The sequence below is a fragment of the Aphelocoma coerulescens genome, chromosome 17 (assembly GCF_041296385.1).
Source record: "Aphelocoma coerulescens isolate FSJ_1873_10779 chromosome 17, UR_Acoe_1.0, whole genome shotgun sequence".
In the NCBI taxonomy this organism is placed as follows: domain Eukaryota; kingdom Metazoa; phylum Chordata; class Aves; order Passeriformes; family Corvidae; genus Aphelocoma; species Aphelocoma coerulescens.
Window position 1 is genome coordinate 10,344,399 of NC_091030.1, and position 18,102 is coordinate 10,362,500.

The following is an 18,102-nucleotide window of genomic DNA, read 5'->3' on the forward strand; positions in this document are numbered from 1 at the left end:
CAGCTTGCCCTGCTCACACCCCCATGGATCAGAAACGTCCCAAAAATGGAAGATTCTTTTTCAGTTCCTGACACTTCAGCTGCTAAAGAGCACAGGCTGCTGTGATCCCGCCTGTGTTCCGGGCCATCTCGGCTCGGCCGATTCTTTCCATTGAGTAGCTGGCCTGAGAACTGTCAGACTGATTTCCCTGACACTCCATTACTAACCCCTGCCTGAGCCACGACCATTCTTTGCCTCAGAAGCTGGCTCTCATCCCAGAACAATCTTTAAAAGTTTATTTTACTGATCAAAGCAAAATAAGAAACCCTCTGTGGTTTACTATATTTAGTGTGCGAACCGTGAGTGAGTCCTTGGCAGGAGCAGTGAAACGCAGAGTGCACCCCGCTTTTGTAAACTCTTGGCTATTTGCTCTGGAGCACAGCCAGAGGGGCCGAAACCCCATCTTGGTCCAGCCGCTCCCTTCCCCTGCCCTGGCTCGCTCAGCACTGGTTTCCCCTCACAAGGCACCACAGAACCCCAGTACAAATCTCAGCACTCGGCAACGCCACACATCCGAGCCGCGGGTGGATTTAAGCCCAGACCAAAGAGCTCCTGCTGTCATCCTGGGGCCACGCCAGCGAGTCAGAGCACATTTCCTGTGCCCAGAGGAGAAGCCCCGTAGAATCACAGACTAGCTGGGGTTGGAAGGAACCTCTGGAGATCATCCCATCCAATCCCCCACCCAGGCAGGGTCACCCGGAGCAGGGGACACAGGAATGTGTCCAGGTGAGTCTGGGATGTCTCCAGAGAAGGGAACTCCACACCCTCCCTGGGCAGCTGTTCCAGTGTTCTGCCACCCTCCATGGAAAGAAGTTCTTCCCCATGCTGAGGTGGAACCTCTTGTGGTTTAGTTTAAGGCCATTGCTCCTCATCCTGTCACTGGACGTGCTGCCAGGGTGTCCTGGCGCCGCGCTCGGCACCGGATCATCGGGAACACCACCAATCCACCACACCCCCGCCTTGTGAGACCACAGCACAGGAGGCTGTGCTGGAGAAACACACACCCACCTCACCTCACCACTCCCCAGCTTGCTCTGCACTGGCCATGGCCATGGACTGTCCTCAGTCAGCCCAATCCCAGCACACCCTTAATTGCAATTACAAACGATGTGTTTTACCTGACTCTGCTAAGGTGTGATACCCTTAAGTCAACACACTGAAAATGGGGACAGACAAGCAGATGCTGGTCAATCAATTAAAACTGCTGCTGGCAAATTGGAAGCCAAAGAAATTCCTTAGCTTGTATTTTCTGTCATTTTGCAAAAACATACCTGGGTGACAAGGTTAAATCAAGCAAAGGAAATCCCTGGCACTTATCATCCACAGGCATTACTGATAAATTGTGCAGTGGAGGAATAAAGGATTACCTTCTGTATTTTTTCATTACACTTTTCTTTTGTTACAGAATACATAAATCCATTGTGGCACAATGTAATATGTATCATCGTGCTACACCTGTGGACGTTTCATAACGGCTGCCATGTCTGTGCAGTCAGGAATGATAAGTGAACCACCCGTGAATGTTAATGATAGTGATCATTCTGCGGTAACTTGGCTTTCCATCTTCTTTTACAGCCTCGGCGCCGGAGCCAGGGTGGCAAGGTTCAGGAGAGGGAAAAGGAAACAACAGCACAGGCAGAAGCTCCGGCAGGCTCACCTCATGGTGCTGAGGTGCCATGGGAACAGGCAGGATACCCCCTTTTGCCACAAAATGAAACAACCTACACTGGAAGGACAAAAGGTTTCTGTTCTGAATGAGAACTCTTTGAAAAGCTCCTTTCCAATCTGAAGCAATTTGAAATATTTTTAATTTTTGTTTTTAACACAGAAGTGGAATTTACTTTCCAGAAGTGGAATTTATAGCACTTAAAGCTCACTGCATAACCAGCTGGCATGGCTGGAAGTGCCTGGGAGTGACTAATAGCAATTTCCACTTGATCAGCACAAAGTTAGAGCTAAGACTCAAAATCCCAGCTGATGCAATGGACTTTCCTTAAGCCAGGTAATTTTTAAGATAAAGTGCACAGTGATAGGAACTGGACTAACTAATGCCAGCCACGATTTTTATTCTGAGCCTAAATGACTTGCTTTTGTGCATCTCAGGTTGGCCTTGCACAGCTCTGTGCACTGTTGAGTTTAACTGGCTGCATTTTGACACCACTGTAACAGTCCTTAGACCTCTCTCAGGTGTTCTGACTCCCTTCTTGGGGCCACCCCTCCCTCTCCACTCTCCTGGGAGACACATTCTTAATTTTGCACCCACATTAACTGTCTTAAATTTTATATGAATATTCTAAAATGTACTTTGCAGATTACCCATCCCCATGTACAAACCAGGAACAGGCCTTTTGGGGAGTGCTGCTGAGTCCAAGAAAAAACACATTTCGGGGCTTTGAACTGAATTTGCAAATGCACGATGCAAGTCTGGTACTTTAAAAGGGTTTCAAACCTTAAACTATTGGCTATGGCAGAGGTGCTGCTTTGAAAATTTGTATATAATAGTCAAAGTAATTTAAGTACAATATCGAAACAGAAAAAAAGTGCTACAGAGCAGAGGAACTGGATGCCAAATTTCCTCTGTGTGCCAACTGGCAGCTGAGCTACAGCTCCTCGAAACACCATTAGATTGAGTACGTCAAGCTCCAATAATAAAATTTCCAAGGGAAAAAGCCCTAATGATGGTACAGATTTATTTTAAGCCTTTCAGGTATGACCTCACCACCTCAAGAAGTCTGTATTTCCATGGATGTGGTGCTTTGTTTGCCTCCTCCTGACACCCTCGACAGGAGAGCGGGGCTGTGTGCGAGCGCCGCGTCTGACGTTGGACAAAGCTCTGCTTTCCACAACAGCCACCTTCCAAAACATAACTCGCTAGACTAATGGGCAGTGAGCAGCCAGAATGACTGCCCTCCGTCTTCTCCTTGTGTAACTTTGCCAGAGTCCTTGGAACTTGCCAAATTCGGTCATGCCTGCTTAGCTTGCTCGACTGATTGTGCCAGAAAAGAAAATAAGACACAGATGTATTTGAGCTCTTTGAGATGCCAGTAAGAGCGACAGCTAATGGCTTCATTTCGACCCTCCCCTACCAGCTGGGCACAGGTGGGGGGATAATGAGGTCCCTCTCCCTAATCAAACTCAATTATTTACTACTCTGTACAGCCACAAAGACATTCACATCCAGCTTGGAATATAAACTGCACTGTGGGCTACTTCCAGCCACCACCTCTGGGTATTTATAACTAACTCAAGTGGCTCAGAGTTTGCCTTGGCAGGAGTTGAAGTGGGTAAAGTTCTGCAAACTGTTCCTGCTCAAACATGTCCTGCTGAAACGGGGTCCCTGGCGGGGTTCCACCGCTGTCAGCTCAGCAACTGCACAACATCTGAACGAACATCCAGCACGCAGGACGGGGAGATTGGAGATGAAACACGGCTCCAGCATGGAGCTGCTCACAAGCATCAACATTTTTCAACAGTGATTCAATATTAATAAACATTACAAGTCACAAGGCTGACATGGCAGCAGCTGAAATACTTCAGCACAAGGAGGAAAAAAAGAGATGCAAAATATAAAACCACAATTACACGCACTGGCTGGGTGACAGGGCAGGAAGAAGACATAGAATTTACAACAAATCCCTACAAAAATGAGACACCATGCACATTTAAACTCACAGAGGTAACAATCTTTTGATCAAGTGATTATCAAGTAATTCTTTATTCTAGGGGACACATTAAAAATTCTAATTTAAACCCAACCGTTTACACAGTAATCACAAGCCATTTAAAATTAAAATGTGGACACTGGAACCACCAAATTGACCCTTTCAGAAGGGCACTGCTTATGATGCAGTTGTCCTATTTCTCCTCAGCAGCACCTTCCAAGCTAGAGGAAGCTCCTCACATCAGCACAAATGATGGTAACCCAAAAGATTTTGCATTTTTCTGCAGGACCTGCAGCTGGACCCTAGTCCTGCTCCAAGCTCTAGGTAGAGCACTGCTGGCCAGGCCAGGACCCCGCCGAGGCCTCTGGGCTCCCATGGCAAGGGCAATTCCACCTCCTCCAAGCCAGCGTCCAAACCCTGACCCACACCTGGTCACTGCAGTGAAAACTGACCCCTACTCATGCACCCAGCACAGCACTGGGGGGCAGGGAGGGGGAAGCTGGGAAAGGGGACTTTTCCTGATGAGAAATCAGCAACAATTTAGAACTGGCTATTGACAGTGACCTCCCCTTCCTCACCACTGCCTCAGCACAGCCCAGCCTTGAATAACTTAGTTGTGAATACTGGGGCCAGAATATTTTATTTCTCGGTGCCCTAATGCAGTGGAACAAAGTGAATGTGGCCTTTGGGAATACACGTGGGATTTCTGACAATGGCTCTCTGTAGCATGCTTTGGAATGTCGCTAAGAAACACAGTACACAACAAAGAATATAAAAACTAATTAAATAAGTCAGATTAAAAAAAAAATGTCTGATTATTCAGAACTAGAAGCAGCTGTAGTGTTAAGAAATGTAAGTAATGTCCAATAACCAGGAAAACCCTATTAGCATTTTCATTTCAAGAGCTCCAAACATGAAATATTTTTCCTAAGTAAGAAGTGGCTTATGCTCCTGGCATTTTATTCTAGTAATTAAGGCCTTCTGATGGTTTAAGAGATTTTTCATTCACAAGTAAAGAAAAATAAAAGTGATCAAGCACAGTATATATCCCTACTTCACTGATAAGGACAGGGAAAATTTTTCTTGAGCTATGCATCAGACAGCTCAAGTCTCAGGGGTGGATGGGATCTCCCTCATCAAAATTCTTCTGGACTTCGGAGGGGACTGTCCAGTCCTATTCCAGCTGGAGTGCTTGGTTACTGCTCATTTCTCATCTCAACCACGGCACTGTTATTAAGCCACACTGCAACTATTTGTCTGTAAAATCACTCGCTTCACTGCAGAGCATCACCAGCACGTGTGGCCCCTGAATTTGATAAGACTCAGGCGAAGGGCAGCAGAGAAGGAAGAAGGCAGGAGGTGGCCCGGGCCCAGAGCTGTCCCTAGGCCAGGCCTGTACTCACATGCGCACGAAGAGCGACTGCTTGGCCGCCAGCCCCGGGGATGAGTACTTTTCCACCAGTGCCAGGGTGCTGAAGCCAAACTTGTGGATGGGCTCATTGGAGTCCAAGGGTGGAAAATCCGTGTCGACCTCCCCGTCGTCCTCGGCGATGTGCAGGCAATAGGCGTTGACGTTATCGCTGGAACACACAGAGAGCACCTTCAGTCAGGACAGCCACGGGGACCGGGCACCGAACCCCACAGGCAGAGGCACCTGCACAGGAGGAACGCTCTGAAAAGCCACTGATGACACCTATATAAAGATGTCCCCAAAGGTCCCAATGTATCTTGCTGCCATAACCCTGTGGTGACAGAAAAACCCCAAACCTCAGAGCAAAGCGGTCAGTCTTCATCCTTAACTGCACTACAAGCAAAACCTGACGGTGATTAGAATACTCTAAAATCCATAAAAGTTTCATGATTCCATAAAGATGGAAGTAACATTTCTCCATCTGTGAAAATTTATTTATTTATATGATGACTACACTTCAGAGCTAAAGGCAAACAAGCGGTGTCTGTGATTTTTCACAGATCAAACAACTGTGAAAGTTTACTGTCCATAGGCTGGAAAAGCAGAGAGTGCTCTCTGGCAGGTAAGCAGGGTAATGAACTACGGAAAAAGTAAAAAATCTGTCCAACACACTAGCAATGATTAGCAGAAAACTTACCTTTTCTAAATATCTAAGTTCAGTCACTAAAAGCAGTTACAAATTAATAAACACCAACAAGCAGAACTAACACAGAAAGTTGAAACAGATACAATGTGAAAGAAATAAAGAACTGAGCCTCTTTCCTTCCATAGATGAAAGCCCAGAGGGAAACAACTATTTATAGCCACCAAACACATATTAATCATAATTTCCTAACATTGAAATCTATTTCAACTGTTACTTCAGTTTAAATTATTGACCTGAAAATAAGTATTCTTTCTGACTGTAGACCTGCAAGCACTCAGGCCTTTCCTCAGCCGTGCAGTAAAGCTGGAGGTGCACGTGGCAGCGTGTTTCTAAACTCTGCAGTTTAAATTTGGAGTTTTAATTGCATGATTGATGCTTAAATTAATTAATTGTAAAGTGTATGCTAATTGTTTAATTGGTCGCTTGATCTATATAGATCATTTTTTGAATTAAATGAGTTGATTTACAAAGTTTATTGATTGGATGTGACAATGAATTATTTCACTGACTACCTGATTTGCAATTTTCTCAATTAATTCACAAACCTTTGGTTGCAACTGTGCTTTATTGAGAGTGCTTAGTCCAGGTGATCTATAGGCATCTTGTCATGACTAAGACATTAATTACAGAAAACAGGGAATAATGATGCATAGCTGTTAATGTAAGCTGCAAATTTGCTCTCCAAAAGTTAATTCAGCAACATTTGCCAGTCTGAATTTTGAAAATTCTGCAATACTAGTAAAGAAACTTTCTGGCCTTGAACCCTTCCAGGGTGGGGCAGCCACAGCTTCTCTGGGCAACCTGTGCCAGGGCCTCAACACCCTCACAGGGAAGAAAGAATTCCTTCCCAATATCGCATCTAACCCTGCCTTCTGGCAGTGGGAAGCCATTCCCTGTGTCCTGGCATTCCAGGCCCCTGTCCCTAGCCCTTCTCCAGCTCTCCTGGAGCCCCTTTAGGCACTGGAAGGGGCTCTAACAACACCAGCTGTCCCAGCCTGTCCCCGTAGCAGAGATGCTCCATCCCCCAGAGCATCTCTGGACTTGCTCCAGCAGCTCCACGTCCTTCCCACGTTGGGGGAATACAGACAGCAAGCACTGCAGGATCATTTGTCCCACTCAACACAACTCAGAGACCCCTCACGCTGTGACACTTCCAGTCTGACTGGTCATCCGATGCACACCTTCCCACAGCTGTGCTCTTGCCTTGCCCTGCTGATTCTCCAACCCGTTCCTTTGACAGCCTGGCGTGCACTCACAGCTCTGGGTAAATAAAGTGAGCATTTTCATTTGGAACCTGATGCATTTGCATAGCCCTCATTAAAGCTGGAGGAACACACAGACACATGGCAGCAGAACACACCCAGCACGGTCCCAAAGTGATCCGAATGCCACCAGCTCATCTCCCACCAAATAGGGAAAATACACAGCGTTGCTTAAATCCCATAGAAAAAAGGGGTTTCAAACGTCTTCAAACATGGACTGGGTTCCTGAACACTAACACAGATTTAGTCACAATGTGTTAAAAAAAAAAAAAAGTCCAGTGAGTAGAACTGTTCCGCACTTTGAACCTCCACCGGGCTGAGATCGAAGCTGGGAACTTACAAGTTCAGCACAACAACTGAGAGATGTAACAGCATTCCTCACTCCTAAAAATAGCAAACATATTTGAATTGTGCACCTCACTATTAATTTCTTCCTAGAAAGGGATTTCGTTTATTTTTTGCAGGAGGAATCATTCCAGCACATCTGTCAGGGGCTGGCAAGAAAATGGTCTGCTGGGTTATAACCCAAGTTCATGAGTAAGAGGCCAGGGACAGGACTGCTAACACTGTCAGTGGTTCCTTGTACCAAGAGACTGAAAAGACACAAATACAATACAATTATAATAAAAAAGGCAGCCTAATTGAATACAGGATGTTCTCAAAGCTGTCAACTAGTACTCATTCACTTCAGACTCTTACACCTATCTTTTAGGAAAAGGAATTAGGCAGTAATATATTCTTTTCCTAAAGACACAAGGGGTTGTTTCTCCTAATTATAAAGTCTAAAACCTCCTCATTATTCTCTCAGTGTCACTGGTGGGTACAGTTGTCACTCTGCATGCCTTGTATACCCTATCTGAGGTACTCTCTATAGGTATTTTAGTGCAGTGTCACAGTGATCCCCATTTTGTCTTTTTATACTCTCACCTGACTGAATCAGGAACAAATGGCCAATGTAGAATGGGTACCCTACACGAGCTCCTTCCTTACTTGGAAATATGAGAATTAGTTTACAGTTAAATCAATCCTTGCTCCAGGACTGGCAGTCAGCAATGCTAAAAAAAAAGATGACGGAGACATGAGAAATAATTAAGAACCTACAAGAAAACAAACTTCTTGGAAACTCGAGGCTCTGCCCCTTAATCTGAGCATTTGTTCCCAGATTCTCAATTGCTGCTGTGTCTAACACATGCTCTTGGGAACTCACACCTCCATTATTTATTTTATTCTTTCTGCCCTGAGATTTGATTACATTGGACAGCCTCCTTGCTCATGAGCACTTTTTGACACATCATAACATCTTATCCTTCAAGGCAGACAGTGAAATTCATTTCTTCCCACTGCTGCCTTTTGCTGTGGGCAGTGATGGTTCATGGAACACTCCACTCACGGGTGCTGCTCCATTTGCGGTCTGCTGTGCTCCTGAAAAATGTGTGTGTGTGTCCAAAGACTGACATCAGTGGTGTCTTACTCATTAAAAAATAACCTAATCACACACAATGGACACTTCTCTGAACTTGTGATATAATGAACAGAAATTAATAACAGCAAATGAAATGGCACCATCTACGAATAATTTTGTATTTCTTCTCCAGAACAAAAAAAAAGGACAAATCAAACCTCAAGTGTTTAACCTCAGAAACATATGTCTCTTGAGAAGAGCTAAGGAAAAACCTATATCCAAAGCAACAATATCCATGGAGCTGTTTCCAAGAAGGGCTGCTTTCCTGCGTGCCCTGTATCTGTGGAACAGAAATCAGCAAACCCGAACATGGGAGCTCAAGTGACCTCACTCCCATTCCCCCACAACTGTGCTATACAACAGCAGGTCAGACTGCTGAGCCCTCCAGTGCTCCTGAAAAATGCTGAAAGAGTGAGCTGCAAAATTCAGGATAAAGAAAACCCTACCCCATTCATTCAATATTCCATGAAAAACAAAAAAGTGAAATTTGGCTCATATAGAAAAAACCCAAACAAAACGATCAACAGCCTTTGCACCAGGGACATCCCTGCCAGTGACTGTTACTGACAACTCTTTAATAATAAATTGCTTTGAGTTCTTACTTTATGTTCTATGGCCCAGCAAAACCAGAAGTATTTTACAGAACTGTTTTAAAACAAAAGCTGCTCAGGTGAGCTGCTCTGAAGAACCTGTTCATGCACTTCATTTTCACCTCCAGGAAAAAGGAACAGCTCTTACTAAACACCACCAGAGCTCCAGCATAGCAAAGGGACTTAGAGGAGTTCTGGATTTTATCTGACATCTTGTGATCTCAGCCATTAAGAACACTACCAAAAAATAGGTGGGACATGAAATAACAAATGCCTCTGTGACATAAAGAGAGATAAAGTTTGCATTATTTTAACATAGTTTTGAAATTATGATTCATTTACAGATCCAAGCCTTCCTGCTGATCATTTCCCAGCACACAGCAGCTAACTGAAAGAGAAAAAGCTGGAGGTGCACGTGTGCTGCTTGGAGGGAAATACTGATAAATGTGAGGGTGCTAAGATTTATGTATCCAAACACTGACACAGAAATCCCTTTCAATATGCAAAAAGGCTGCAGAGGAGAAATTTAGAGATCAAGAGGTAGTAAAGAAAGAGCATTACTTCAGCTTGGGTTCCCGTCCCTCACTTGTATATTGCCAGCAGATGAGCCCGATCAGGTCGTGCACCTTGGCGTTGGCGATGGTCACCACTGTCATGGGCTGCAGCTTGTCTTGGCTTGTGTGCAGCGGGAGGTAGACATCGATTTTTTTGGTTGCCGTTGTACCAACATGGCCCTGTTGAGAAAACAAATTTCATGAGAATGTATAAAAAAAGTGTGACAGGGTTTACGCAAAATCTGGGCGGATGGAATTCTCTTCAGCAGGAAAACTTAAATATGCTGCTATGGCGTAAAATCGGAAGAAGCTTGAACATTTAAATTCCAATTATTTCCCTGCTGCTTATCTGTAAAAAGGACATGAAATATTTGGACATGATTTCACAGATTTCTATAAAGAGCCTGAACTTTCCTACAGGATCCCATGTTCCTGCAGAACCCAAAGAAACCCAAATATGTGTGGGATGGGGAGGAAGAGGGACCCAACAAACCAGTCTAACACTTCTGAAGTGCACTACCCTTGTTTCTGCATTTCTGGTCTCTTCTGCAGTTCTTCCCCACTACCCGAGCAGCCCCCGGAGGGACACAGACACCCCTCACCAAGGCTTGGCCTTGGCTTGACAAGAGAAGAACAAAATCACAGCACAGCTGAGCCACTGAAGTGCTCTGTTTAAAGACACCAAGAAGAATCAGCTAATACTGGGGTTTATTGGAACTTACTGTATGAAAATAATCCATTTGGTGCCATGGAGATTGACAGTTAAATAAACCATAAAACACACAGCAACACAGAGATCTGTGAAGTTTGCATTACAAGAAAAAAGTGTTTAATCCACTGCAGGTAGGACTGCAGCTTTCAGACAGAAATCTTTTAAACAAACAAAAGATTGCACATCCTGATCCCCTCTCCAAAGCACCCAAAGTAACTCTGTATCTTCATCTCTCTTCATACTACACGGGCCTTGAGAAGAGATAGAGTTTCTTGAATTAATCACTTGGAATTCTAAGTAACAGAATAAAAGGATTCAATGCTATAAATCTATAATGAGAGCATAAAACAGGGAGTTAAATGCCATGTGCTAATTTCAATATATTGTTAAAAACCATTTGATCCTTCAGTGCGATTATAAATTAGAGAAGTAATAGGAATTTAAAGATTAAAGTTATTCATACTGGCACAGCTAAAAGTATTGTTAAAATCCATCCCAACATAATAAATTTGTTTTTTAAGAAAGCATTTTTATAGCACAGATACTTCTTCTTCCCATGTTTTCAGGGTAAGAAGAAACTGGTTTTGCTCATTTAAAGGAAGGGTTAGGTTTGCAACAGAACATGGGACATTCCTTCACTTTGTTTGGATAAACCTGAACAACCTTTGGTTGAGCTCATGTGCCCAGGACCCTCTGAGACACCACCCAAAACCTTACGAAATCATGAACACAACAGCTGTTAAAAAACACAAGGGTGGGTTTCTTTCTCTCCCTCCATCTCTCTTGCTTTTCTACCTCCAGGACTTACTTTTAAAGGGAAATAAACTGGTACCAGGTAACAAATCACCTGTCTTTGCCCAGGTGCAGACACCCAGGGGCACATGGGTGAGTGTCGGTGACGCTGTGGTCCTGGCCAGAGACACCCCGGAGCCGAGGCTTCTTTGGCAAGAGAAGGAGTAAACAGCAGTTACCAGGAAATTAATGTGGCTCCTTGGCACGCTAAGTCAGTTACATATATAAATCCAAGGAGGGCAGAATTGTAAGTAATGCTGGGTCCTGATAATGGAAAATCCAAGAAAAATGGACAACCAGATGTGGGAGTTGATGCCAAGGTTACAATTGATGCACTCAGCGTCAAGCCAGGGAAGGGACGAATGAGCCAGGAGCTGGGACTAATAACCAAAGAGACCAGATTATTCATCAGTCACTGCATGAAGGGTGTGAACTCATAACCCAAACCCATGAATTTATAAAATCACCCCATTCAGGGACCCTGATCCCCAGCTATCACAAACATGACACACTCCTGGAGCTCCTCCCACAGCACGGCTCTGCCTTGCCCCACACCGTGACTTACTTGGTGTTTGCTGGTTTTTAACTAAACTTTTCTTTGTTCTTCCCCATCTCTAAATCTCCTCTGCCTCCTCCAGCCTCTTTTAACTATCTTTGTTGTCCAAACTCCCTCCACTACAGATATCCTGTTCTCCTACTCACAAACACTCAACGTGAACACCAAAATGACAGGTGACTTAAACCAGGTAAAACTCACACACCTATGAGAATTCCAACTGCTCCTGGAGCAAGGGGAGCAATCCCAACAACAGCAGGACTGGGAAACGGCTCAAAGCACTGCTGTTATACTCAGGATCTTTAAAAAATTCAGAGAAATCGTTTTATTAATTAAAGGTCTGTAAAGCTGATGGCCATGAGGTATTAGAGAGGCTGCAGCCTGAAGCCAATTAGATTTTCTAGCAGTAATGAGAACATCCATTGTCACACTGGGTAGGAAACGTTTGTATAAACCCGAGGGTCAGGGCTGAGACTGATCAGTCCCACGCCAAGGGGGTCTGGAGGAAACCTCCACTGTGTTTATTGCAAATTGGTGGTATTTGTTCAGAACCACATTATAAATCCAACCCATCAGGTCCCTGTCTGAGGGACAGAGCGAATCCATACCCTCAGTCCATCCTGCAAAGTATTAATTGTGCAGGAAGTCCCTGAGAGCTCAATTACTGATCTGCTCAAAGCCCATGAGGCGAGGGCTGGGACGTGGAGGGACTGGAGACAGGGACACAGTGATTGGTCTGTGGCCAGGGGTCAGACCAGCCACGCTGGATTCCACCTGTGAGAGCTCCTGGGCTCTGCACCGTGCTGGAGTCTCCTCTCCAGGAGGAGTCCCTCAGAACCAGACCACAGGCATTACTGGAACCATAATTACTTTTTGCTCCCAACTAAAAACTGTATTCCAAGTGGAAATGCTGAGGAAACCCAGAAGATAAAGGACAATTACTGATATTCAAAGAGGCAGCATCAAACTTTATTAATAGATCCTGTATAAAATTCAATGGAAAATCTATTCAGGGCCAGGGGCCTTACCATTTGGAGTTTCCTTAATAGCCTCCAATAAATCTGGGAAGCATAAAGGGGCTGTTAAATTAACATTTTCCTGATCTGTCACCTGTGGCACAGTTAATTTGTCAAAAAATTCTTTTAGCTTGTCACTGGACACTGTATATTCTGACAAATGAAGTCTGGAATAAAATTGACAAAATATCTCGTTAATTTTCTAGGAAATCACAAATCTGATTCCATTAAGCTTTTATTGTTAGAGATGTTATATCCCACCAATCCTTTAAGAAAGTGAGGAGTAACTGGATACACTGAAAATGTACAATAAATCATAGAAAATTTTCCTAGTATTTTTATTGATGGATTCTTTTAAGGCTCCCTGGTGCTCTCTTACAGTATGTAAAATTAAAAAAAAAAAAAAAAAAATTAAAATCTATCAGTTCTTTCAACCTAAGTTGTCTTTCTAAGATTGAAAATCAAATTTTAATTGAAGTCCATGAGGGAATGCATCCCTCCCTCCAATACCAGATGATGTGTACCTTCAATAGATCACTGTGTGGCCACTGATACCTCACCTGACACAGGACATTCGGGAGAGCTCGTCCATCCCAGGACAACTCACCCCTAAAAGGTGCTGAAGTACCTGCAAAACGGGGAGCTGGTGAGAGAGTCAGGTACACTGTGTCCTTCTCGCTCCTGCTTTGCTTCACCACACACCACAGCACAAAATTAAAACAAAGTCCATAAACATTTCCAAGAGAAAAGTGATTGATTTTCAACACTGACAATTTACTGCCTCTTCCTGCACAATGGAGTTCTGTGACTAAATGTTATATCACTTTAAGATTAGATGTTCTAATGATATAATGCAAAGATTTTACTGAATCATTATTTAGTGGGAGTCGTAAAAACCTCTTAAAATTAATCTTTCATGCACATCTAGCTTATCCAAAGTTAGCATTTAATTAGATGGCCTTGGCACGAATGAGCTCACTACTTTATTTGCTCAATCAGTATACGTCTCTTCAGTAATTATAATTAATTCAAGTCATTGACTCACCTCCCAGCAAACAACGCTAAACACTGCACAAAATGGAAACAAATGCTTTCCCGTTCCCAAATGCAAAATGTCTTCTCACTTTTAAACTCAGTTAAATGTTTTTTGGTTTAGGTGACAGGGTGTTGAATACACTCTGTGATCCAGCAGTCACCTCCACAACATAACTTACTTGCTTATGTATTTAATCAACATACAGAAAATACTTGAAGGGGAAAAGTGGAAATATAATAACCCAGCATTTACAACCCACAAAAGTTCTAACAGATCAGAGCACAGACGTTTATGGCAATACAAGGCACCATATTTTTTCTTTTTCTTTCCTCCTCCAACCCACCACACTATTCACTACCATGGGAAAATGGGAATGGGGTTTATTCCATCAGGTGGTTACACCAGCGCTGGGGTTTTTCATTACTTTGGGCACTTGATTCCTTTTGTTATTCTTAAGCCATGTGTGGAGGACAGCCCAGCGAGGCCGGGGTGCACACCCGGCACCCTGCCAGCCCTGCAGCTTCTCAAGGAAGCCTCAAAGTTCTTCCCTTCTGAGGAGTGGATTCTCCTATCACCCCAGCTTGTGCTGCAGAGTTAGCAGATCACGATGTAAAATTCCATTAACATCATTAAATACTTAATTTATCTTATTCACACTGTCACTATTCATAAAAATTTAACCCAGTAATTTCCTGTTATCCAAAGCATAACAAAGTATGAATATTTAACTGCAAGGTAAATAACACACTATTATTTTTTATTCTAAATTGTTGACTTCACTTAGCATGCCTGCTCTGTACAGCACCGTGCGATTTGTCAATTAAAGGTCCAGATGTTTCGCAGGCTGCAGAGGCAGCAGCAGCTCTGAGCAATGCGTCCTCTGCATCGCAATGATCACTACAACCCCAGCTCCAGGCTGCATTAACATGCTCATGTTTTATTCCAGCCCCCTCCTAATGTACCAGTTAATTATACAACACACAGCTGAGAAACACCACCTCCGAGCTGGACAGTTTCCTTCCACGCTTCCACCTGAACACGTCTTTACACGAACCTCAAAACCAGGATTTACATAAATAACCACATAATCGAGCACCCAAATTGCTGCCTGCTCTTGCTTGGCATTCACCCCCTAATAAAATAATAATAATAAATACTAATAAAATTCTGTAAGTCCTGAGCAAAGAATAAGACACATAATGCTGGTAACAGCATGTTTCAACAACAGTAACACACACTCACACAATTCTCTGTGAATTAAAAACTGGTTTACTTGGTGCGCTATTAATATGAATTCTTAATACTGCTTTTTTTCTGACAAATGTTATATGGATGGAGGGAGAAGTCCCAGGTCCAACCCTGTTACAGCCCAGGCTGTGTTTATGACCATGTAGGTGTCAAATTTAGGACAAATGGCCCTGTCCATCCCTCCCCTGCCACGCTCCTGTGGCATTTTGCCCCACACACGCTCCCTCTCTGCATGCCCAAGCAAACACAGAGGGTGGGATGTCCCACCAGCTGTGTGGCACCAGCTCACCCTGCCCGTACAGCCCTGGGCTGCTCAGCTCCCACAGTTTTAGTGAAGGATGAAAACACACGTTTAGATTGATCCAAGTGCAATTGCTCCAGCTGCAGCAGAAATGCATTCATTACCCCAAACCATCCTCGAATTCCTTCTAGTGAGGAGAAGGAACAGCCTCTTTAGAAGAATTATTTATATTTTACTTACTAATAAACATTACAATTTAATACTGAGGAATAGAGTTATTCTTTGTAATAACAAAATGCAACCAAAACTTATAATTAAAACTACACCATAAACATTATTTGTGCGTTAAGGAACATGCCACGATCTATTTTAACGAACAGATGCTCTAAAAAAGATAAATGTTTTCAGAAATATTCAATCCTTGAACAGATCAGCCTCTAATCCTCTGCTTCTGCTGCACAAAGCAGACAGCTCAAGTTCCTCGAGGACATCAGCCAACCTTAGGTGGAACATTTTTAATACATCACCGTGTCACTTTTTAATGTGCCACAATCTATTAACCACATGGCAAACTAACAGGGATTTTTAAAATATGGGTTTTATAGCTTTGTGCCGGTGATTAATTAAATAAATAGCCAGCGTTTCACAAATCATCCCTCTAATTAGTCTAACCCAGACACTTCGCATTCCCTGGCACTCCTGCCAGCTGAAGCTCACAGAAGGGCAGCGGCAGCGCCCGAGCGCGCCCGGCACCGCCAGCCCGGGCTGGCACGGCACCGCCGGCCCCCGGCACCGCCACCGGCCGCGCAGGTGCTGCAGTCAGCTGGAATGTGGCTCCAGCTGCTTGGAAAACATGTTCTGTGTAATTATTCTCCTTCATCCTGAAGGAAACAATCGAGATAACAAAGGGAACAGAGCCGTGTCTGGGATTTGACCTGAAGTAGCAAAGTTGTGTGCTGCAGAAAATGAACAAATATTTAAGGCGGATGCTGGAAAAAATGCACCCGCTAAATGATACATTTTCTGTCAAAAGATTTCAAAGTCGAAGCTACAACTAATTACATGCAGTCCATTCAAAGAAGCCAAGCAAGGCTTATCATTAAAATGACTCAATTATTCTTAAAAGAAAGAGAAAATCATCTGAAAAACCTGCCTGCAATCTCATCAGTTTTACTGTGCCTACCTTGATACATCATTTCCCCCAGAGCTCAAATTAAACCCTTAATATGCTCAAGTTTTACTACAGATTTTTCTACAAATTATTATTAACTGGAATTGCCTACCTAGGATGGGTTTTATATGGAAATTTGTTCTGCAGTGTTTAGTGACACTATCACAACAGCTTTTTGCCCCTCAATTTAAAAACCATCAGAGAGATGGAATGTGATGCAGAGTCAAGCAGCTCATGGAGATGGGATTGGATTTCCTCCACCAGGCCATTTCTTTCTCAGCATCAGTCCCCAGACTACCCCCTTAAACCCGGGTATCCTTGCACTCAGGAAGAAATTTGCACTCTTGGACCGGGGCGTCACAGGAGCACCCGACCCGCGGTGCCAGGGCAGGTCCCACAGCACTGGGAAGGAGCCCAGAACTGATAAATTAATAATAAGTGTCCCACTGACACTTCTTTACCATTGCACCACTCTTCCCTCCTGGCAGCAAGGCTGTGCTGGCACACCAGTGCATCCATCACCAAGAGCCAGCTTAGATCTCCCCTCCACCACCTCAACACCCACGTGGCACTCGGGGGCACCTCTAAAAGGACTATTAAAGGCTTTAACCTCGGGAAGCTTTTGCCCTGAAAAGAGGTGAAAATGCCCTCATGGGCTGCTCAAGCAACTTCGATGCAGGACACTTTCTGACATAAAGTGTTTTCAACATTTTTTTCCCCAGGATTTAGGTCCATCGCTCTGAGGTATGATAAATTCATAAATTCAATCTCCATGAAGACCTGGGAAACTGCTCTTGTTAGTAAATCAAGCAAGCTCTACTAGTATTAAGAAGATAGTGAGAATTTTCTCCCTCTTTGCTTCAGATAGGGAAACAAAAGAATTCACATGGAAAGAAACCTGACCATTATATTGCCTTTAAAAATTCTGAGTGGGAAATATTAAAAAAAAAATCTTAACTAAATTAAAAAAAAAATTAATGAAATATAAATTTATACTGGAATCAAGAATAAACCAATTACCACTTCATTTAATGTTTAACTACAAAACAAGAACTCTTTGATTAGTGATATCATGGTGCTCAAATGGAGCCGTAAGTGAGTCCCTTCTCCATAATTACTATCCATGCTTTAAAATGATTTTTCAACTACTAGGGTCAAAGTAAAGGCATAGTCTAAGACTGTTCTATGAGAAATTAAAAACCCCAACTTTCTCTCCCTCAGGAATGTTTCTCCAACAAGCATGTCTGTTAAATGGACACATCCAACTCTCCTGCAAACAGCAGCCATTAGAAACATGTGCTAATAAAACACTTCCATATTTCTTTGGCCGTTAAGAACCTCAACTTGTGAATACGTTTTTTATTTGATTTGATCTGTAATTAAGGGAAAGATAATGACATTACTAAATTGCTAAAAATCAATTAGATAGAATAAAACGCAATATGATTCAGCCAAAAGATTAACAAGTGCATTATAAAAACTCTTTAAAATTCTTTAATTCTAATTAAGCTGCTTTAAATGGCCATGGCCTAAAAAACGCTTTTAATTTCAAGGCATCACCAATTTTCCTGCATGTTTCACTGTACCGGCTGTTTGCCTTCCTTTTCCTTTTTTTTTTAAAGGAATATTTAAAGAAAAAGTGGC

At 43.3% G+C, this 18,102-nt stretch overlaps 1 protein-coding gene across 3 annotated transcripts in view; it reads right to left on the bottom strand.

Annotated features, from left to right (window-relative positions):
- The window catches only part of MAPKAP1 (MAPK associated protein 1), an 82,622-nt gene that overhangs the window by 38,764 nt on the left and 25,756 nt on the right, over positions 1–18,102 (bottom strand). For all 3 annotated transcript variants that reach the window (XM_069031772.1, XM_069031770.1, XM_069031771.1), the window contains exons 5-6: positions 9,694–9,866; positions 5,105–5,281 (exon numbers count right to left, since the gene is read on the bottom strand). In XM_069031772.1, the coding sequence (XP_068887873.1) occupies positions 5,105–5,281; positions 9,694–9,866 (350 nt within the window). The remainder of the gene's footprint in view (positions 1–5,104; positions 5,282–9,693; positions 9,867–18,102) is intronic.